The sequence below is a fragment of the Pithys albifrons genome, chromosome 9 (genome assembly GCF_047495875.1).
Source record: "Pithys albifrons albifrons isolate INPA30051 chromosome 9, PitAlb_v1, whole genome shotgun sequence".
Taxonomy (NCBI): domain Eukaryota; kingdom Metazoa; phylum Chordata; class Aves; order Passeriformes; family Thamnophilidae; genus Pithys; species Pithys albifrons.
The window spans coordinates 30,744,738-30,767,932 of NC_092466.1; the positions used below are offsets into that span (position 1 = coordinate 30,744,738).

Sequence of the window (23,195 nt, forward strand, 5' to 3'; positions counted from 1 at the left end):
TCCACCCTGACGTAAATCCAATAAAGTTATACGAGGGATGACTTTTGCTCAATCCTTCTAGCAAGCTAAAGGGTTCTTCTGTACTTTGCATCATTGCACACGCTTTTGCTTTCCTTATCAAAAAAAGCCTGAGCTAATAAAATAAAGTTCGATCATTCCATGTGGGTAAAAAACTCAACAAAACAACAAACAAAACCAAACAAACCGCTGGCTGTGTAAGACAGCCTGTTTGCCCACGAGCACTGGAAAGCGCAGCAAGCTTGAATGAAGGCTGAGTGAAAGAAGAGGCCCGCCTTCCACCTTGAGTCTTTCTCACTAACTTTTGGAAGGCTGAATGTAAGAGGGGGATTTTTGTTATTAACAATTTTTTTTTTTTTAATGAACTGCTTCCCGCTCCCAGGCTAACTTTGTGAAGCTCACTGCTCCCTGCAGCCTGTTCTCCGCCCCGGCAGCCGGGGGCGAGGGCCCAACCCCATCCCCGCGGCGCAGAACAAAGCCGGGCCCGCGGAGCCCCGGCCGAGCCCCCCGAGCGGGTGGGATTCCTTCGGGAACCCCGGTGGGACGCGGCCGTCCATCCGCAGGGAAGGAGATCGTTAGTTACTTTAGTAAAAAACAGGAGAAGGAAAGTTAAATGTTAGGAGAGGCGGGCAGGCGCCGCAAAGGGTTAACGGAGCAGCTGCCCGGCGGCGAGCATTTGCATTCCATTACATCATGCAAACCTACATTCCTGCGTTGACAGAGCAAGTCCAAAATATGCCTTTTGCGGTTGTTGGATTTTTTTTCTCCCCCGTTCCCTCAAGAGCGCCGAGCAGAGAGCGCTCCCCCTAAACTCATTGCTTGCCGACATTCACTTTCCTCCTTTGTTGGGAACGCATTTTAGGTGTGTAAAAGTTGCTCAGCAGAGAAATTTAACAGCGCATTCCCGCAGGTAAGTGACTCGCGACTCCAGACTCGCGTTTCCCGTTTCATTCAAGGAGTTTAGACTAGTTTCCATTCACTAAACTCAGGAAACCACAGGCGAGCTCTGGTTTTAAACTAACAATCAAGTCTAAAAATACCCCTTCAGCTACTGCTTCGCAAACGGCAAACACACAGACCAACTTTCTCCTCCAGCCCAGCAACAATCACTATTTTAAGTAACAGTTCAAAAGCTAAAATGTTCATAATACTCAGAAAGCATTCAAAAACCCGAAACAGAAACATCATATATGAAGCGAAACTTTAAAAAGTCTTACTGTTTTGGAAAGCCATTTTCACCAGTCTGGTCTATAGGATTTTTTTCCCTGGTGTTTCCAAGAATTCCTATTAGTCCTATTAGTCCTTAAGCAGTGATTTAGACTTAATCTCCAAACCAGCACAAGCAAACTAATCCCTGTGGGTCATATTCGCTTTCCACACAACAACTGAGATCTTCTTAACATCTTGATCTCTTCGTATGTATTTTAGGACATGTGCATCTTTGTCCTCTCAACTCAGACTAAAGTTCTTTGCAAATATGAAACAAAATGAAAAATAATGACTACAGTTAAAAAAAAAATCCCCTTTTAATCACACTGCAGACATCCCTTTAAAGCTTCTGCTGATTGGATTACAGCCTCCCTTGGCAAGCCTCTTGAATGGTGACATAAATGCAGGCACTCCAGTTATTTGTATGTAAATAGGGGTGCTGCGAGGGTGTAGTTTTTCTGTAACCCGATGCCGGGGCTGAGCAGGGAGCGCGGGACTGCTGGGCTGCGGGAAGGGCGCTGCCTCCGACCGCCCTCCCGGCGCCTCCCCCACGGCTGCCACCGCCGGGGGTTGCGGGACCCACACACCCTCCCCGCCCTCCAGTGCGGAGTGCTCGTGTCCGGGGAGAAAACTCAGGAGGTTCAGAAAAGCGGACTGAAGCCTGGAAGGTGGGGCAGTGGCCCAGGGAGGGCGAGAGATCTGGGCAACTTTAACTACGAACTGTGCTAAGAAATTTGGAAACTTCTGCCCTAACAACACCTGAAACAAGCGCTGCGCCAGTGCGAGGAACAGAGGGAACATTTTCTTTAGGAGCATCGTTTGTCAAAGGCAAATTGGGGAATGATAAAAAAATATTGCAGTTGAGCTGCAAAATACATTAGATGCTATCCTGCTCTGCAGCTAATCCAGGCAGAGCAGGATTACTCTGATGAATTGCTCTCATCAAAGGACAAACTGCATCTAGGAGTGGCAATTTCAAAGAATTCCAGACATTGTTTCGTGACCGTGGGAGGCTGGAGCAAAGTGGGTGGTGCACGTTTCAGCAATCCCACTCTGTTTAATTAGGTGCCACAGCCCAATCCTGTGCGCTTCAGGTAAAAGCGAGTACAGTGTTAGCTCATAGCACACTGTATTCCTGCAGAGAGAGATCCCACCGAAAAGTGAAGACAAAACTTAACTGAACACAAGCGTTAGAGAAATGCCCAAAAGTGAGGCACCGATGAAAAACTACCAAAGAATACTGCACTGCTTTACTGCAATTGAAATCCTTCCCTTCATAATATGTTATATGTTGAAGAAAGATCTTGTCGCTGCTAACCAGTGGGCAAATTACACAAGTATGGAAAGCAGCTCAAAATCCAGGAAAGAATAGTGGCAATAGGTCAAAGCAAGGGCCCATCAGTTCTAGTGTACCCTGTCTGTGACAGCAGCCACACTTCACACTAAAATACAGGAACATAAACCAGTGAAAGTCCTCCAGGATGTTTTTCTAGCTGGCACTGATTTGAGCATGTATTTTCTAAACCTGAAAGAGGTTTGTATAGTCATGAACAGCTTTTTATCCCTGCCCCCCCCCCAAATTCTTCCAGTTACACTTTGAACTTTTGTACACCTTTTGCATTCCCTGCACCAAGGACCTCCCTGTGCAAGGAGTCATAAAAGTTAACTACCTGTTGCAGGAGGAGCAGGCCTTTTAAGCTTGATCTGCCTCTTGCTGGTTTCACTGATGCCCTCTCTTTTTAGACTTTTGTAGAGTTAACAAGGATTACTACTCACTTTGCCATCCATTACTTTATACATTCTAGCCTGTCCCTCATGCAGTTTGTTCATTTTTATTTTCTGGGTTAGAGTTCTATTGTCTTTACTCTTTTCTCCCCAGGAAATTCTCATCACCTTTCTCATCCCAATTTTTCCCTATTTTTTCTGTTTCATTGGCATGTCTCCTACAGCTGGGAATTGCAGGAGTGCAGGGTCAATGTTCTTTTTAGAGGCCAGTGAGAAATACAGGCTCTCTGGCAAGAAAGAGAAGACATCATGTGGCTTGGGAAAAGTACCAAACAAAATTTAATCATAGCCTGGGATCCAAATCAGCATTTGTCATTGGCTCTGCTAAAGATACCTGAAGTTTTGCCACTCCCTCCTCACAGCCTGTCCAGAGCTGTCTAATGGCAAAAGAGGTACAGCCACAGGCAAGGGGAAGACGCTTCAAGTAGTGGCCAAGGATTTGGTTTCACAAAAGTGTGGACAAAAGCCAATACCAAACCACTGAAATTTTTATGACCCTGTGAAATTTTATGGAGCCAAAGAAACTCTGAAAACTCCGAGCTTAAAAACATAATAAATCAATCCCTTCTAAAATGACCAATAACAGATTTTCATATATGGGGATGTCCTGATTTGCCTAAAACGCATTTAAACTGCTGTATCTTAGCACCTACCCAGGGATCAGGCAGTGTGCATTCATGTTATGTTAGGACATCTGTCTAATCTTCCAGGGATTGATTAGCATGATACTTATTCCTACTGAGAGAAGAATCTCCATTAAATAGGTTTAAAACAGTGTCCTGGTTTACACCCAAAAGTTTGTTATTTACTGAAGACCAAATCAAAGAAATTAAAAGCTCAGCAAACACTGTTTTTGACAGTGACTGTCTACGTTCTCCTAATCAGGTTTATGGATTGGATTCTTTTTACCCTTCACTGCTTCCAGCAGTCCTAGTCCTCTACAGATCAGCTCTCATTGCTTGCTGTTCCTTTGCCTCTGAGAGAGCAGTGGCAGCTTTAGGAGGGCTGTTGTGACAGAGCTCATTGCTGGGTTGTGGCAGGCACAGCGGGCTTCCAGCTTCCTCCAGCAGATTAAAGTCCTTGCAGCAGCCCAGAGGGAGGTAAGAGGCTGAGCAAGGCTTCAGAGGAGAGGATTCCTTCCAGGCCTCTTGCAGCCAACTGGAGCTGTGCTTTAGCATGGCTGATTCCTGGCTCCCCACCAGCCCCGTGGCCACAGGCACACTGCTGGGGCTCCCAGCTGCACAGGGTGTGAGCTCACATCTGGAGATGGGGAAAGACCCAGTTCTTTCCGTCTCAGGTTTCACATTTGTAAGATTTGCAATCTCTTTAAAAATAAAAGCATAGCACATGTTTGGTGTGCATCAGAATTGCTTTATATTCTTCAACAAACTTTCTGCTATATATGAAGATGAGCCTTCATTTTTTCCCCTCACAAAATCATGTTCACATCTTTCAAAAAAACACCATTTAGTTTTTGTGGTGTAGCAGTTTCCCAGCACTTAACCTCATTTGGCAGATTTGCCAGAGTAGTCTAGGAAAAAGAATGAAAGATCTCTCCTCTCAACCAGTTTGACTCCAAACCAAACTGTCTTCAGCAGGGAAGATAAATTACATAATTCCCATGTAAATACTTATTTGGTGGGCACAGCAAGACATAAAACACAAGGAAACAGCTTCCTGACATTTGTCTCAGAGCTTCTACTTTCCAAGTCTTCAATTTCTCATATGGGAGAAATGTTGAGGGTTGTGGTACATTGAGAAGCCATTCAACAATTTTCTCTCACTGAAGAGTTTTGGCTGATGACATGAAACCTGGTCAAGCAAGGGAGAGCTTAGATTTGTTTGCTAAATTTGTGTCTTTCACTTGGAAATCAGTTCCCTGACTACGAGATTTGTCAGAGTGCCTTACCATCTTGAACATATTTATTCTGACCGGTGTAAGTGGATGCATTGTGTGTAAATACCCCACCAACACTGAGGAGTTGTGGGATGGGTGTTACAGTACTGTCTTTACAGATACACAGGTCAGGAAAGAGACAGGCCAGTGGTTATTACCTCAAAGCCTGTAATTCATCCCGTCTCACACACTGGAATGCTTCAGCACAGATTAATAAAACACCTGTTATCTGATTTGAAAGCTCCCTTTCATTGTTAGATTTGAAAAAGACCCCATTATCACAAAAGTACAGAATGGCCTGGATTGGAAGAGACCTTAAAGATCATCTCATTCCAACTCTGTTGCCATGGGCACAGACACCTTCCACTGGACCAGGTTGCTCAAAGTCACATCCAACCTGGCCTTGAACACTTCCAGGGATGGGCCATCCACAGCTTCACTGAGAAACCTGTTCCAGTTCTCACCACTCTTATAGACAAGAATTTCTTCCTAATATAGAATCTAAACCTACTCTGTTCAGCTTAAAGCCATTCCTCCTTGTCCAGTCACTACATGCCCTTGTAAAAGTCCCTTTCCAGCTTTCTTTAACCCTTTTAGGTACTGGAATGTGCTCTAAGGTGTCCTCAGAGCCTTCTCTTCTCTAGGATGAACAACCCCAGCTCTCTCAGTCTGGCTTCACAGGAGAGGTGTTCCAGCCCTCTGATTATCTTTGTGGCCTCCTCTAGACTCGCTCCAGCAGCTACATATCCTTCTTATATGAGAACCCAGAGCTATACACAGAAATCCAGCTGTGGTCTCATGAGAGCAGAGCAGAGGAACATAATCCCCTTCCTCAACCTGTCGGCCATCCTGCTTTTGATGCAGCCCAGGACATGGCTGGTTTCTGGGCTGCAGGTGCATATTGCCAGGGTCATGTTGAGCTGTTCCTTCAGGGCTGTTCTCAATCCCTTCTCCTTCCAGCCTCTATCTGTGCTTGGGATTTCCCTGATCTATCTGCAGGACCTTGCACTTGGCATTGTTGAATGTCATGAGGTTTGTACAGTCCCACCTCTCAAGCCTGTCCTGGTCTCTCTAGTTGGTGTCCCTTCCCTCCAGCTGTTGATGGCAGCACAGTGCTTGGTGTCATCAGCAAACCTGCTGAAGGTGCACTGATCCCACTGTCCGTGTCACCAACAGAGACGTTAAATGGCACCAGTCCCTGGGGAACAGCTCTTGGCACTGGGCTTCACTCAGACACTGAGCCTTTGACTGCAATTCTGAGTGCCACCACCCAGCCAATTCCTTATCCACAGAGCTGCCCATCCATCAAATCCATACAGTTTAGACACAGAGATGCACTGCAGGACTGTTTATGTACAAATACATATGCATATCTGTGTCTTTTAGTTCCCCTAGCAAGAACATGGGTGCAGAATACAATCTCTAGATACGCAATTGATTGTATTACCTGCATTCTTCAATGTTAGCTTAGTTTTTCTTAAATGAGAGCTAGTGGCTGGGAAAATCTTCCACAGATTTGGGTTTAAAAATAATCCTGTACTTTAAAAGACACGATTTGCATCTTTGTTTCCAACATTCACATTCCATATAGGAGTGTTTCTCATCTGCACTTCACTGCATGCTGTCCAGTGGGACAGAGCAATAGTTACTGCCCCGTTAACTAACACTACTATGCATCAGTGTTCCTGTCAGTTAAAACAATACAGTATTTTGAGCAGGACAATAGCCTAAGAGAACTATTTGGAAAACACAGGTGTACAGTAGGAACACCACCCATTTGGAACTGCAGCAATGGGAACACCATGACAGATGGAAAACAAACCAAAAGCCTCAATGCATGAATTAAACAAGAGCTGCACACAAAGAACTTAGCTGAATGAATATCTTTTACACTTTGCTGCTTCAGTGCTATCAAAAATAAAAGCCAGTGCATCAATAGGGATGAAGAAAGAGAGACTGACTAAAACCACACAAGATAATTGAACACAGTCATTTGTTTTCCTACTAGAGAAGTAAAACCTGCAACTCTAATGCAAGTGAATTGGAACTCACAAAAATACCTTCAGGGCTCTATTGTCCTCTTCAATAACTCAAGACCTCCCTGTTTCTGACCTGTCACCTGGGAACCCCCACTGTGGCCTCTGGAAACCTGCAGGTCCTGGTGCAATTTACAGACTTCTGCACATCCAGACCAAGGGAGATCTGACCTTACAGAAGGTGTTGGTAGAGGGAAGGGAAGCAGTTGCCAAAGGAGTCTTAAGTACTTGGGGACCACTGAGACCATGTCAAAGCCTTCCCAGCACAGAGGAGTGAGCAGGCTGCTGGTGCCCATAGCTCAGGAGCTTCTTTAGAGGCACTGCAAGCAGTGGGGTTCATTGCCACACACAGGTTTCATGTGCAGCATGATGCAGACATGATTTCAGCTGCAAGGTACTTACTCAATACTGGCAAACACCTACAGGTGAGCCCAATGCAGCACTCTCTTTATCCAGAGCAAAAGTCATCTGATTTGTTTTTACTGAATGTCAGGACCAAAAAGTTATTTAACAAACAATGAAACAAGAAAACCAAACAAGTACCCCTGAAAATGCTTCTTTCCAGGTTAAGGGTCCCATCAATGTAAATCAACCATTTCAGAGCTGAATTTTCAACAGAATTTTAAAAAAAGGACTTCATCCCTTCTGTCATTTACTTTCATTATCAGCTGCTTCTTCTAGAGTGTTTTGATATTTGATCCTTTAGTCCAATATTTCATTTTTCAGCTAAAATTCAATTCATTTTATAGAAGCAGCAGCAAAATGATTATTGCAGGAAAGTGAAGGTAATTTGATTAAAAGATTGTAAGAAATTCAGAAAAAGTTAGAGGATTATCAGCAATAGCTCCAAGAATTTTTGAAAGCGTTCTTAATTGTAAGGCAGAAACTATTGTTAGTGGAATAATGAGAAAATTATCTGTGAGGATTAATTTTCAGATAGAAGAAACAAAAGGAAGAGGCTTAAGTCAAATATTAGTGCAATACAAAAGTACACAAATACCTTCTTCAACATCTGACAAATATTCAGCATCACTGAGTATTTCAGGGGCATTGGCTTTACGAACTGCATGATTTAAATAAACAAAATTATTAAATAAAAGCATAGACCATCAATGTGTCAACAAAACAATGTAAAACAATGATGAATGTGCAATGATCATATCCAACGAACACTGTATGTTGTTCGGGTTTTTTTAAACAGACATTTCTTACAATAAAAGACTGATTTTTTTTTTGTATGTGTGTGTGTATTTAAATACCTTCATCATCAGACATATCAAGAACTTCATTCATGGTTTCGGGTACATTCAATTTGTGCTTTTCCGTAACAGTCTACAAAAGAAAAAGAAAGGCATTTCAGAGTGCAGACATCATCATTCTTAAAATTCTAGTTATTTTAAATATTAAATGCAAGGTATGACATATTTTTAACTGCAGTTAGTGAAGGAAGACAATTTTTTTAGCTTATTCAGTTTCCTGTTTAAAGATACATTGAACCACACATTAAAAAAGACTAGAGAAATAGGCAATATTATATTTGTGTTTTAAACTGTGTTCATATTTTCCTAGTAGAAAAAGCATGAGCTGAGAGACTAGAAAATTTTATCATATTAGGGGTTTTAATCAGAACTCTAAGTAGTCACCTAAATTTTCAGCAGGAATATCTCATCTCTCTTAAAACCAAACTTTCTGAGGGAAATAGTTCTCCTTTGACATTAGAAGAATTCTGCAATTTGGGAGCAGGCTGAATCTAAGTGAATTTTTTTCAGAGGTGCCTCAGCATGAATTGTGTTTTTCTCACAAATGAGAACAATTGTAACCAGATGAAGGCTAAATAATACCCTTTAAGGAATTTGTGCAGGAAACACACTCCAAAGTGGTTGGATGATTTTCATCCCTATAATCATATTGATTCAGACTCAAAGACCAATATATATAAACAAAACAAAATGTTATGAATGCCTGAAATCTGATTGTAGAACACCTGAATCCCATCAATGACAAACACACACATTTCACTTTCCAGCTGAACTACAGCACAACAAGCACTGGTCGTTTTAGTCACAGAACAGACCCTGCAGAGTTACCATTCAAGGAGTGCAGTGAAATTAAAAACAAAACCAACCAAACCAAAACAGAAAAACCCAAAACAAACCCCCACCCCACACCCAAGCACACTCCCATCTCTATGGGTTTTTTTAATCATCCTTCATACACAAAAAAAAAATCATTAACAAGTTTAGGAAGGCAAAATAGCCTTTTCATTGTCCTGTGGTTTAAAAAATTTCAGTTTTTCTCTGGCCTTATGAATACTCACTTGGCATTTCATGTTTCTTGGGCTACTGCCATCAGTTGATATAGGCAGAAGAGCTCCTGCATGATCACACATCACAAAACTTATAGAAAGTCTCACACAATTCATTTTGTGGGAATTACTTGCAAGGATTTTTAGCACATTGCTGTGTAAACTAGCAAAACCACAGGACTTTTTTTCAGGCACTACTAGATTTTTTTTATTGGTGTTTGAGTTTAAATCATAGTAAAACTAGTTATGTTCATCCTTGGTTTCATTAAATTTAGCTTTGCAAGTTATTTAGTCCAAGCCTCAAAATATGTCTCAGAAGTCAATTTGAGTTTTTAAGACCCTCAGTTGTAAAGCAGATTTCATGTCTAGACTTTGAGTCTCAAAATTACACCCTGATATGCAGCATATTCTGATTTTAATGGAAATTATTTCTGCATTTTTCTTGAGAGTAGGTATTTGGAGTTGTACAGGCCTTTCAGCATCTAACATTTCCTCTGGCAATATTCACAGCCTGACCTCTACAATTCATCTACAGAACATAAGTGATCATTCATTTTATACAGAATAAACTCCTTCAGCTTCTTGGTTCTTGGCTAAGAATAACTTTGTGATATTGGGAGTTCTTACCAGAAAGGTGTGGTTTTATTTTTCTTCTGCTACCTAATTGTATACTAGGCAATAAGTCAAGTTTCCCTATCCTGTAGAATATTCCCCATGTAATTTTTCAGGTTGTGGAAAACTGTTTTGGAATCTTTCTAGAGGGAAATGTGTTTTTGAGAAAACATAGCAAGAAGTTGCAAGAAAAAAAAATCATGTATATTTTCTGGCATGTTTCTTTATATTTTATTGTTCTGAAATTTGTCTTCTGTGTGGTGGATTTTCTGTAAACTACTTAATTATAGACCACAACCAGGAAAGTCATTGGAAGAAAAGGTACATGCAGTAATTGAACTAAAATCTGCCTGATGCACATCATATTGCAACCACCTGCTTGAATAGAGAGACCACACATATGGGTGATGACAAAACACACACAGTAACTGTTTTCCATCTCTCATATGTCTAAAAATACATACATGCACATATTTATCTTGCTTTTTATCAGAAAAAAAAGTAGTTGGGAAAGGAAAAAACACAAATTTGGAGTTCTGAGCTTGTGTTCTTCAGACCCAGTTTGGGCTTTGCTACTCCAGCAGTGCATGGAGGTGTCACACTCACAAAACTGTTTTCTTCAAGGAGCTATTTGGAAAAACATTAGTGAACAAAAGATCTTTCTGAGAAATATTTTGGATTCTATGAATTTTTCTGATAACATGTAACGTTTGACCATTGCTAGTTCCTTCCAAGTGTCCTGGGTAACACTTCCTTGGAGGCATGACAGACAAGCTGGAGTTCATGTCTGTGTCAGGGAACGGATATTTGAGGTTGCAGGGGCTGACTGTGGCTGCTTGCAGAAGACAACTTCTCACCAGCTTATGGAAGGTGTCAGAAACTACACAATGAGGTACTTTTAAGTGCTTTTAAATTCCAACCACTTTTTATATTGGAATAGGTTCTCTTAGGCCAAATACAAGCCATTATTCACCAGACTCTTGGGAAATTATCTCAGCAGCAGCTTCTATTTACCTGCATCTGTAGGAATGTCTTTTCAACTACAAACTTGTTCCCTAAACAACAAGATTTGTGGAAGAACATCGTAGTTAATGATCAGTCCTTTACACTGTTCATTTTCTGCTCAGCTGGTACTCTTTCTGTGTATGTCATCATAGTGTCTATTACCTTAAAAAATGTATGGTTCATATTTGACTTAATATTGACTTTATACTGCTAAAATGAAATAGGTGACTGGAATCTCAAGTCATGTAACTAAACAAAGCTGAATACCCCAGCGTTGGAAAAAATTCTTCCATTCACTACTGAACTAAGCTGTACTTACAATTGTAGTCATGGTCTCTTCTGTCACCACCTTCAATGTGTCAACAACTGAAATGTAGCCAAGTCGCTTAGCAATGGCGAGGGCAGTGTTTCCATTCTAGCAATTGAAACATTTACAACAAAAGTTAAATGTTAGCAAGGAAAAGGGTAGAACCTGCTAATTAACAGTAGAAGAATGAATAATAAAAGAGAAATAAATGCCTACATGTTGATGTTTGAAATAAATATATTTTTGGGCAGTGGGATATAAAACTAAGTTTTTAACTCTTTACAGAAACGTGATGAAAAAGAAAGATACTTCCAGATGTTTGATGTTCTAGCTCTGGAAGAGATCCTTGTGCAGCGGATGCGGGGGCGATGGGAATAGGCTTCCTCTGCTGTTTTTCTCTCCCACCGCACACATTTTTTTTTCCACATTTCGCTTGCTCAGGCACACCCGAGAGGGAGGGGGGAGCGGCACTTACCACGGTGAGCTCGTTGGGCGCCGCGCCGTGCTGCAGCAGGACGTTGATGATGTGCGTGTGCCCCTGCTGCGCCGCCTGGTGCAGCGGCGTGTACCCGTTCTGCAGGCACAGGGAAAAGCAAAGGTGAGGTGGGCACAGCGCAGGGGCTGCCTCCGCACACCCAGCGAGGCGCAGGCGGCAAACTCACCTTCGTTTTGGCGTTCACTTTTGCAGAATGTTGCAGGAGGAAGTTAACAATTTTTATGTTTCCGTAGTGGCAGCCAACGTGCAAAGGAGTGTATCCCATCTAGAATGAACATCAGCAGTTAGTAAATGTGAATATCCCACCCATGTCCTGGCAGAAAGAAAAAGCAACAAACCAACTATGCAGGCATGAATTAGGAAAAGTCCTGTTAAGCTTTACTTCTTTGGCTTATGTGAAAAATACTCCAGCTTTGGAAAACAGCACACTTCTTATAAATGTCAATTCAAGTGCTCAGTCAGTGCTTCCACCAGCTCCCTCTGTATCCTCAGGTGGGTCCCATCTGGTCCCACAGACCTGTATGTGTCTAAGTGGTGTAGTCAGTGAGCATTTCCTATCAGATTCTGGGACCTTCATTCTGCTCCCCATCCCTCTCTTCCTGTACAGGGGGCTGCATAGCCAAAGAACAACCGGTCTTGCTATTAAAAACTGAGGCAAAGATGGCACTCCATACCTCAGCCTTTTCCTCATCCTTTGCCACTGTTTCCCCCTACAACCAATGAAAGATGGAGAATCTCTTTAGCCCTCCTTTTGTTGTTAATTATAGAAACATTTTTAGTAGTATTTTACAGCAGTAGCCTGATTAAGTTCTGGTTGGACTTCGTCCCTTCTAATTTTTGTCCTGCATAACCTCACAACAACCTTGTAGTCCTCCTGAGTGGCCTGATTACTCTTCCAAAGGTCATAAACTCTGCTTTTTTTCCTGAGTTCCAGTCAGAATTCTCTGCTCAGACAAGCTAGTCTTCTTTCCTGCTGCTCATCTTTTGGCACACAGGGATGTTCTTCTCCTGCACCCTTAGGATTTCCTTCTTGAAGAATGTTCAGCCTTCCTGGACTCCTGTGCCCTTCAGGACTGACTCCCAAGGGACTCTCTCAACCAGTCTCCTAAACTGGTCGAAATCTGCCCTTCAGAAGTCCAAAGCGGCAGTTCTGCTGATCCCCCTTCTTACTCCAAGAACGAAAAACTCTTATAATTTTGTGATCACTGTGCCCAAGACAGCCTCCAACCACCACATCAGACCCCAGTCCTTCTCTGTTCACAAACACAGGTCCAGAAGGAGCCTTCCCTAGTTGGCTTCCTCACCAGCTGGGTCAGGAAGTTCTCTTCTCACACTTCAGAATCTCCTGAGCTTCCCCTCTCTGCTGTGTTGTAATTCCAGCAGACATCTGGTGAGTAGAAGTTCTTCACAAGAACAAGGGCCAGCAATTGTGAGACTTCTCTCAGCTGCTCACAGAATGTTTTATCTGCCTCTATCTTGGTTGGGTGATCTATAACAGACTCCCACCAGGATATCTGCCTTATTGATCTTCCCCCTGATTCTTACTCATAAACACTTAACCCTGTCATCACCACCATTAAGCTCCAGACAATCAAAACATTCCCTAACACAGTTCATGAAACAGCTACCTCTAAATGGGAACTTGCTACTTTTCCCCATGGCATGGAGAAAAGCCACTTTCCTCAAACTTCCCCCCACTCCCACAGTAACTTGATGGCTTTCCAGCAGATGCTTTGCGTTGCTCACAGAGATGGATTAATGGGCTTCTCTCTCTCTCTCTCTGGAGGTGAGTCATCAGGATTCCCCTTTAAAGGCCAGGTTTCATAGGTCCACTTGATGCCTCTGAGATGCCAGAAGGGTCATCTTAGCCAGAGTTTATATGTGGCTTCACCATCTTGCAAGGAGGCTGAAACCGCACTGCCAGTGTAACATATACTGTGTGGGACTTCCAATGGAGTATTGGTCCCTTGCTCCATTACCAGTTTCAATGAAAAAATCAATTTCTAGGCTGAAAAATCATACATGATATGAGGAACACAAATACACTAAACAAATGGTAAAATGCATTGCAAATGTGCACTACTGTTAATGTAGAATAATTCTGCTTTTGGGGAAAGAGTAAGGTCTAGGCTGTCTGAGATTATTAATTCAGTAGCAGAAAGGTCAGTTAGAATGTATATGGGGACACATGGCAATGATACATGTCTTGGCTGCTGGTAGAGCCCAAACTAGCCAAAAGGAAAACACAATACCTGGGATTGAACAATGTGGGTGGAAACAGTGAAGGAGAGGCTGGTCTTGTACTGACCAAGTTCCTGCTGCCCTTATCAGTGTTTCAAGATGAAAAAATGTCTTTGCTTCCCTGTTCTGAAAATAAAAAGCTGGTGCCCAAGTGACAGAGGCACAGAGAGAGTTAAAATCTGCAGCCTGTCATCCCTCACTTTTACATCCATGTCAGTGAGGTGTGGTCAAGTTAGACAACCTGGTCAAAAACACTGAGACAAGTCTAAGGTCAGCCTGGGGTTCAGGAGCCAGCACTAAACCACGTGTTCAAACCATGAAGTCAAAGTTGCTAAGAAGAAAAAAAAAAAAGAAAGAGAAAACCTCAAATGTGAACTATTTCCACCAGAGGGAAGTCTCAAGTGCCCATGGGTTTAAACACACCATTTTTTTCATGTCACTTTACCTCTGATACTACTTCACACAAGGTTACCTAATTTCAGTTGTATTCACACATGCTAGGAGATGGTAGCTATGACAGTTACTTTAAATTAGGGTGTGTAGCTTTTTTCCAGTTCATTATATACCCTTTGCCATCTAGAGAAACTACTGGCTTTGACAGTCAGGATGAGTTAATCAGTGCCAGAAACAGCACTGAATCAAAATTCCTTTGGCATCAGCAGAATGAAACTTTCTGCTGACTTACATGAACATTGGATCAGACATCAAATGACTATAAGAAACTTTTCCTGCAGAATAGTTGCACACAATGGTAAGAGTCTGAGGACTAGTTAAAATGGAATCATCATGAATTGAACTCTGGGACTTCATTTTACACCTACTGTTATTTCAGGATTGGCCTAATACCTTCCTGTTCCTAGCAGTACCTGGTGTCTGAATCTGCCAGGGCTTCCTGAGCTGCCCAGAGTCTTGAGTCTTCAGCAGAATGCTGAGGTACAGTCATGTACCTCAAACACAGCTTCTACAGCCTCTGCTTCTACGTGGTTCAAAGATAAACTTGTAATAAAAGATGGCCAAGTTATCAAAACAGTTAAAAAAACAGTTAAAAATAACACTGTGAAACCTACTCCTACAAGACCTCAATTCCATTCTCCCCCTTCAAAATACAGCTCTTTTAACATGACTAGCAAGGTCAAAAAAAATCAGACAGGATAAAACCAACTGGAGAGATGAAATCCAAAGTCAAATACCACCTGCTGGGAACCCCCTACTAATAACCCTGAAACATTAAAATCTGGAGCATATCAGAAAGCCAAGACCAGCTGATCTCAACTTTCCCTTTGAAGTCATCTGTAAAAGCTCCTCTCCAGCCTGTAACACTGAATACTGAAGATGAAGCTATCAAACCCCCAATATTTACTGCAGTGCAATAACAGATTCCTTCTACAAATTGTATATACAAAGACTTAGTTATGGTACCTTCATAAATGGCTAGAGAAGCAATTATTGCTGCTCTTTGTCACTCCTGACCAGCCTGCTGTTTCATTCAGAGACTATGTGAAAACCTTTCCTCTTTTCCCTCAAATTCACTGGAGAAAACATGATATTTCCAGGGTCACTATTTTTCCTGCTATCCTTCCTTGGTGTCCCGGAGCTGAAGCTGAAGGAGGCTTCCTCTGAAGCTTTTGGTGTTGGTGCCTGGTCAAGTGTGGCAGCTGGAGGTGTGTGTACTGAAGGGCAGCTTCTCTGTCTCAGACATCATATGCATCCCAAGGAGCCAAGCAGGCACCTGCTAGCCTGGTGGCAAAACACCAGCTTCCCATCTGAAGTCCCTGGAGGGGCCTGGGAGCCTTCTTTTAAGTTTGCCATGCCCTGTGGTTGTCTCATGTCATGATGAGGCAGTGCCTAATGCAGCACACGGGCACAGACAGCAGAGTGACAGAGATCTGACACGGCAGGTCATGTCTCACTGAGAATGTTGGACCTCATCAGACACCACAGGACATCTTTCATGTTCATGGTCAGCAGCATTTGCTGTGAAGGTACTGGTCAAAAAAAACCTAATTAGCAAAACACCCTGTTAGTGCCTGCAACCTGAAAAGGATAATCTTTTCTTCTCAGCTACAGTACACATTCCTGCATTCAACTGTTTCTAGCTCAGGAAGGTGTGACATTTATATCCCAACATCCCCATGGAAGTCAGGTCTTCTGTTAACTTCTCTGAAATACTCCAACTGGCAGATTCTGCAATTACACAATTAAATTAACAATAAAAGTAGTGATTCTCATGTCTACTCGGGCTTGCTACTTTCACTCTCTATAACAAAGGGGCCCAGGAGGCTAAAATATTTTGCTTCAAAAGTTATCAATAATTAAAAAAACTCACAATCAAACAAACAAAACAACAAAAACACCACTAATAAACCCCCCACAAAACCCAGCCTCACAATTATATCAATTTCTCCACAGCAGTTTAGGTTTAGTTCTAATTACTGGCAAAGCACCAAGGGATTTAGTAGGCATCCTGGTATTAAAAAAGCCACTTCCAAGAAAATCAGGGCTTTTGTTTAACACAGCTCTAACATACATCACCTTCTGGCACTCAGCTGCTGTGCTGCTTGTAGCTGTTTTGAAGAACGAGCAGCAACATGGGAGTTAGCAGTTGAGAAGGGCTTATCAAAAGCCACAAGAATAAGTGCCAAGAAAACATAAAATCAGAAATACTGAGCTTTTAATTTCTAATGGAACACACAAACACAAAGCATCCCTTATTCTCTTGCAGTTCAATTATTATTTTTGAAGGAAAGTATCACAAGGCTTGTATATCATGTCAGTGAGTTCAGTGAATTACTTTAATATCCTCCACTGGCAATAACCATAAATCTTAACAGCTTGAATTACTGCACCTTTCTAGTCATGCTGACTCTCCAGCTGCTCTGTTTTTGTTTTTCTGTTGTAAATGTCAGACAATGAAGCTACAGCATTATTGTTTATAGGGCTAGAAATTGCTTTAGATCCAAAGATCACAAAGCCTTGATTGAATGAAACAAGCAAACCCATGTGTACCTACACACACTTCCATGCTTTGCTGAATCAGGGCCTAACACATTGCAGTACCTTGCAAAGGTTCATTATTGCACATTATTTGGCGGAAATTTCCACAGAAATGTCTTGGTGACAATTGAGCATGTACAAGGAGACAAGGAGAGAGAGATAATGCACCATGAAGATATACTGAAGATATCTGTATTTGAGTGTTCCTTCTGTATAAAAGAGATTTTTCTTGATAGTGTTTCCCTTCCTTCCTGCCTCCTTCCTATCTCTTTCTGCATCTGAAAATTAGATATTCCAATGGAAAAATTGGACTGCTGTTATGAACCATTGTAACACTCAGGCTGATAGGGGGCTTCTGTCAGAACAAAGCAGGCAGACCTGAATAAATCTGAAATAAAAAGCCCAGCTCAACCTGCAAAAGAATATCATGACCTCTCAGCAACTATTATCTCCTACCAAAACTACAGATTTAGGAACAAAAGAGTTTAATACTGGCTTTGTTTTCCAGACTGTCATCAGTCAGGGACTGTGAGACCATCAATTCCCCTGGGGGAAGCCCAACACCAAGTGCAACAACTGTTTGACTAAAATGACCGGCAGTGAAATCAAAGCTCCAGATTCTGCTCTTCATCCTTGACTGAACCAGCACTTTTCTCTCATCAGTCTTCCTTTGCCAGTCCATCGTGGTGTTGCTGTCTCCTACAATTACACTATCCAATGGGATAAACAGCTGAAAAATGACATGTGGAGACCTGCTGAGCCATGAAACAATATTTACTTGTGCCAACTACGAGCACAAAAGACCTGAAACAAAAGCAACAACACATGTACTGGTACAGCTTTTACACTCGACATGACCACCAGAGAAGGAATATCTGCTTGCAGCCTCGCTTCACATTGATTTTTAGTTCCCAATATTATTGTGTAGGGATGAGCATGCCTTTTGATAAGAATGATATTGCATAACATGTTTGCCGCATCAGAAACTCTCTAACATACCTAGATTCAGACACACAAAGACAAAAGCTTAAGATAAGGAATTTTCTGTGGGTTATCAATTGTAGCTCAGTCTAATACGGCTGAGCTTAAAACCACATAACAAAGTCTCATTTCCAAGCGGTAGGAGCAGCCTTATGGCCTCTCAAGCACTAGTTCTGGCCTGCTAAAGCAGTGTTGTTTACTTTTCAGCACTGACTTAGATTCCTGCAGCTCTGGGATTTGAGACTATTCAGTTAATTGATGCAGCAGACCCAGAAGGATCCCATAACACCATTAACAAATGGACTTCAAAACCAGCAGCTATTCTTCATTTCATGACCTTTTCCACAAAAAAGCTCAGGAAAAGAATTTCTTGAGAGGGAAACCACCCCAGGAGAGAACTACAGTTGCAATTGCTCAGATCTGAGTGCAATTTTGAAAATGCTCCCAAGTTTTACAGTCAGAACTGATCTTAATCATAAAGACTAATCCCCTGTGCAAGTAATTTTCTGTAATACTGGATTTTTTTCTTCCCTGCTACAGCTTCAAGACATAAAATGTGTTTCTGACCCATCTTCTCCTTTAACCACCTGAAAAACCCCAAAAGTGTGTGCAGCCCTCAGAATCTGAGCAAGGGTAAGAACTCCCCTGTGTCAGAACTGCAAACTCTAGATGTTTTCACAGGGAGTGTAAGTTATATATAAATGATGACTAAAGAACATGTACCAGAGGAGGAAGGTGATAGCTCATTGGTCCCTACTCAAGAGTTCAATGACCTGCTGATATTGAGTTGAAGGATGTGAAGTGTTCTCCCCCTATTGACAGATACTGTGCTGGAGTAACATAACCTGCTCTTACTTATCCTGGGAAAATGACAAATATGATAAGGAGAGAAACCAAACAAAGGAAAAAAAAAACCAACAACAAAGAAAGACTACTGAATAGTCATCTAAACCACAATAATTGGAGTAAGAAAAGCATATTGATGTAAAATAGAGGGAAGAAAACAGAAGGCTAGTGGTGACACTGTTGGTAGCAGAGGTCTCCAGTATAATGTTGCTCTGAGCTGTACAGCTTCACTGACTTTTAAAGCATGGATGGCACATCTCTGCTGCTGTATGTCCAAAATAATGAACCTGAAGTGGACATGCTGGACAGTATCATTAAAACATGCAAGCATAGCAACAGTGCTTCTGAAGCCGACTCAGCTGTTGCTTATCTTGTCCCCCAATGACTCCAGTTTTAGAGGCAGCATGCAGAGAACTTTTATTCCCATAGAACAGTTAATCCACCTAAACAAGAGAGCTTGTAACTACAGAGCTGCTATTGTACAAGCCAATCATGTGAGCTTCACCTGCCCAGAACACGAGGTCAAGGTATGGTAGTTCTTACAGCATAACATTTTTCCTTCATTGTAGAAGGTCAGAGCTGGCCATTTTTTGCCTTAGGAATTCCCAGAACATGAGGTCAAGGTATGGTAGTTCTTACAGCATAACATTTTTCCTTCATTGTAGAAGGTCAGAGCTGGCCATTTTTTGCCTTAGGAATTCCCAGAACATGAGGTCAAGGTATGGTAGTTCTTACAGCATAACATTTTTCCTTCATTGTAGAAGGTCAGAGCTGGTCAGTTTTTTTCCTTAGGAATTCAAGACGATCATCAGTTTATCCAGAAACTATTACATGCTAAATACACTGTTTTGCATTGGCCCTTTTCTTATATCAGAGATGGCAGTGAGTGGGTATCTGGCAGACAACCTCCATGTGGCTGACTTTGTGGAGCCTGCAGGGCTTGCTGCTGCACAAAGCTAGCAGATGGGGCTTTGCAGAAGCCAGTGGAAAAGCAACAAGCTCATGCCAGTGCACAGGCATCAGGCATGTGGGCACTTTCTTTCTAAGGAGCAGACAGTCCCCTAGAGCAGAGAGGGCTAACTAGGATGGTAGACGGGAGGACAAGCTGTGTGGGTGTCTTCACCACAGAAGCCCACAGCATTAATAAAGCACATTTCCCCAGACAGATCATTTCTTACATGTCAAAGCAGTCCTGCTTAAATACAACTTGACTTTGCCTGGCTTATGAACTTATGAGTGAGTTCCAGTCCCACTTCCTGATAAGTATGGAGCAGTTTCATGGAAGGAAAAGTGTGTTGGGAAACTATTATTTACTCAGACCAGTTACATAAATAACTGAGGAATGAGGGTGAACAACAAGGGATTTACTGTTGATTTCTTCACAATTATATGACTATTACTGATGGACAGGATTCATACTGCACACAGGAAAATATGATTGCATTTTTTCCCCTAGTAACTAGTTAAATTTTCAGAGATGCAACAAAGAAATTCAGCTCAACAGAGAAGATCTCTGAATGATCAACTGAAGTTCCTTTTCTGTGTGTTTCTACTCTGTGCCTGCTTCATCACATTCCCTCCCTGCCAGGCTTAAAGTTCAGTACAGAGCTTCTGCAACTGTGCCAGGCCAGCCTGAGACCACCAAACATACCCTGCCCCTCAGCTGTAACAGTATCTCAGACATTTCCACCATGCTAATGTGACTAAAAGGCCACAGCAGTCCAGAATGAGCTCCTATTTGGACACTGGAGAGCAGGCAAAGGGAACACATGGCTGCCTGCACCTGTCAACACAAATATCTCTTGAGACCACTCATGGGGCAGAGAATAAGCTGCACAGAAGGAGCGCAGCAAACACTCAGACAAGTTGTATGGGTTGGGAGGCAACTCAGCTCTGACCGAGTTTAAAGAACAGGTTCTGCAATGTCTTGCTACAGAAACCAAAATCAGGTAGAAACTATCTGTAGGAAGGTAACCACATGCATCTGAGGAAACTGTCCAAAGAATGAAGCAGGGCAGATCTTGTCTGCTGCTGAGTGTTCTGCCAGATAAGAACCCCGACTGATTCATCTCTAAAATACAGGCTGAGGTTATATTACAAAAGTATAAAGTTGGAAAAGCTCCTGGGATATCAGCAGAACTATTTCAGTTTTATGCCAGGATAATGTTACTGAAATCAGTAGCTGGTACAGTTGGAATTACACTGTAGAAAAATCACATAACAATGACTTTTCCCTCTGCCATGGATTATAATCAGCTGAGCTGCAGCCAGACACAATGATGGACTCAGCCCTTTCTGATCTGTCAGTGTGATGATAGAATGATAACATTGCTGGACAGTCTGACACACCTGGACATTTCTGGGATGCAAACACAGCACCCAGCTTGTGGCATACACCTAGCAGAGAGTTGTGCAAGCTGCTACTCAGCACAAAGGGTGCAGGTCAGATTGTGAGACTTGGTTCATTTAGCTGATTTAATCAGCTACAGTTTAAGTATTTGATCTCAACTGACTTCTTGCCCAGCTAAAGGAAAGACTCCAAGATCTAGACAATGCATGAGGAATGTAAGTATAATCAACACTGACATCATTATCATTAAATTCTGAGCACTGTACACCATTAATGAGCATTAAACCATTTCTACAAAGGCTCTTGAATTTACTCCAGGCCATTGATCTTAAAAAGTAATACAGTGCAGTGGGAGGTGTCATCCCTGGGTGTCTCAAAAGCCAGCCCCAAGCACCTTGGAAATTCAAGTATCTTTCTTGGGAGTCTAAATATTTACTTTAGGCAGAACTATTTTTAGGCAACTAAATTTGAAATGGACCACCATGGCATATGTGTATCTCATATTAGATAGAAGTGATAAAGAATTTCGGATTTGCCTTAAAGAGTTAAATGTTTCATCTCTACCATTATTTTTGAAGGTAATTTACTGACAACCTAACAGGTTCATGTTTACAAACAGGGGAACAGTGGCCTAGTCTGAACCTGGGACAGCAGAAAAAGCCAGTTCCCCAGAACGTACCAGTATGATGAAACAGTTCCCTCAGTGCTATGCTTTGCAAAGCAAAGCAGCTTAGAAATTGAGAGGCACCCAGTCACAGAGGCTCAGTCAAGGTGTAGGAAAAAGGGATGATCTTTACAAATGAACAATTATGTCTATGGATGGCTATTTAGGATCAGCTCAGGGGAAGCTACTTTTTATAAGGTTTCTTAAAGTTTCATAAAGTCTCAAGTCATGGGAGAAAGTATTTAACACTTAATAGCCTGGAATGCCTAGCTCTCATTGACACCATACCTCTTGCTGTAAATACAGATGGTTTAAGTTTTGTTTTTGCTGTTAACTGAATGGAAAACAATATGCAATGTGAAAAATACCAAAACCAGATGAGATTATGCTTATGGTAAAAGATTAAATTACTTTATAGAGAGCACTCAAGATTTTCTAAAAGTTTCCTTAAACAAAAAACCCCAGATCAATCCCACTTACCTTCAGTGAAGAAGAATAGTAAGACACAATCTAAATTTATATTGATCTAAATATTTGGTTATAATATAATAATAATATATAGTATTATATATTACTTATAGTATATTGCTATTATTACTGTTGACAATAGTAATACAATAGGCTTACCACTCAAAGACTGAGCTTAATATTAAACATATTTTCAGTTTTCAGAATGTCTTCTACAATAACTTATTACAAGGAATGTTTCTCTGCCGTAATTTCAGTTTCACACTGAAATAAATTAGAAGTCCAGTCTCCAGGCTTATGCCTTCCTGAAAGGAAATATTTCATGCTGCCAGTGGTGTTTGTACCTTTGTCTGTGCATCAACAGCAGCTCCTTGGTTTACAAGAACCTCTGCTACATTGACCCTGTCCTCTTGAGCAGCCAGGTGGAGTGGCGTCAGTCCACTCTGTAAATTAGAAGCAACAAGGAACAATCTTCAGAGGAGGCACATGAATACTAAAATGCAAATGTAGGTACCAGTAAGACTCAAAACATTCTATGGGACAGCAAATTAGCGCAGTTTAAGAAAAAGCCACATAGTATTATTTTACCTGCTAATTCCCTTCCTTAGAATGAGTAAGACTTTAAAAGCAATATTGAGTCATTGTTTACACTTGTACAACTTTTCTAGAAGTTCCATTCTCTCATATTTATCCTTACTTTTTACTCCTTTATTTGATTGTTTCCAGACACAAACACAAAAGACAGAACTGCATTTCTCTGAGATCAGGTCCATTTCTCTCTTCTCAGGGAGCATACAGACTTCCTAGTTCACATGTACTGACACTTCTATTTTTCTATGCCTCATTATTTTTCTACCTAAAACTTGAGATCTAAATATCTTTAAAACCTAGGAAAATGATGCAACCTTCTGTGACATAAAGAGCCTCAGATAAAAGGGGTAGAAGAGAGAATCTGCTGAGGAGATGTTGTTAGGAATGAGA

At 41.7% G+C, this 23,195-nt stretch overlaps 1 protein-coding gene across 13 annotated transcripts in view; it reads right to left on the bottom strand.

Moving 5' to 3' along the window:
* Nucleotides 1-23,195, bottom strand: part of ANK3 (ankyrin 3) — a 353,784-nt gene that overhangs the window by 74,271 nt on the left and 256,318 nt on the right. For 10 of the 13 annotated variants that reach the window (XM_071564343.1, XM_071564342.1, XM_071564344.1 and 7 more), the window contains 6 exons: nucleotides 22,559-22,657; nucleotides 11,837-11,935; nucleotides 11,650-11,748; nucleotides 11,187-11,282; nucleotides 8,205-8,277; nucleotides 7,946-8,008 (listed from right to left, as the gene is read on the bottom strand). In XM_071564343.1, coding sequence (XP_071420444.1) covers nucleotides 7,946-8,008; nucleotides 8,205-8,277; nucleotides 11,187-11,282; nucleotides 11,650-11,748; nucleotides 11,837-11,935; nucleotides 22,559-22,657 — 529 coding nt within the window. Of the gene's footprint in view, nucleotides 1-1,235; nucleotides 1,585-7,945; nucleotides 8,009-8,204; nucleotides 8,278-11,186; nucleotides 11,283-11,649; nucleotides 11,749-11,836; nucleotides 11,936-22,558; nucleotides 22,658-23,195 lie in introns of those variants that run through there. The other 3 variants (XM_071564345.1, XM_071564352.1, XM_071564348.1) reach the window with 2 other exon arrangements.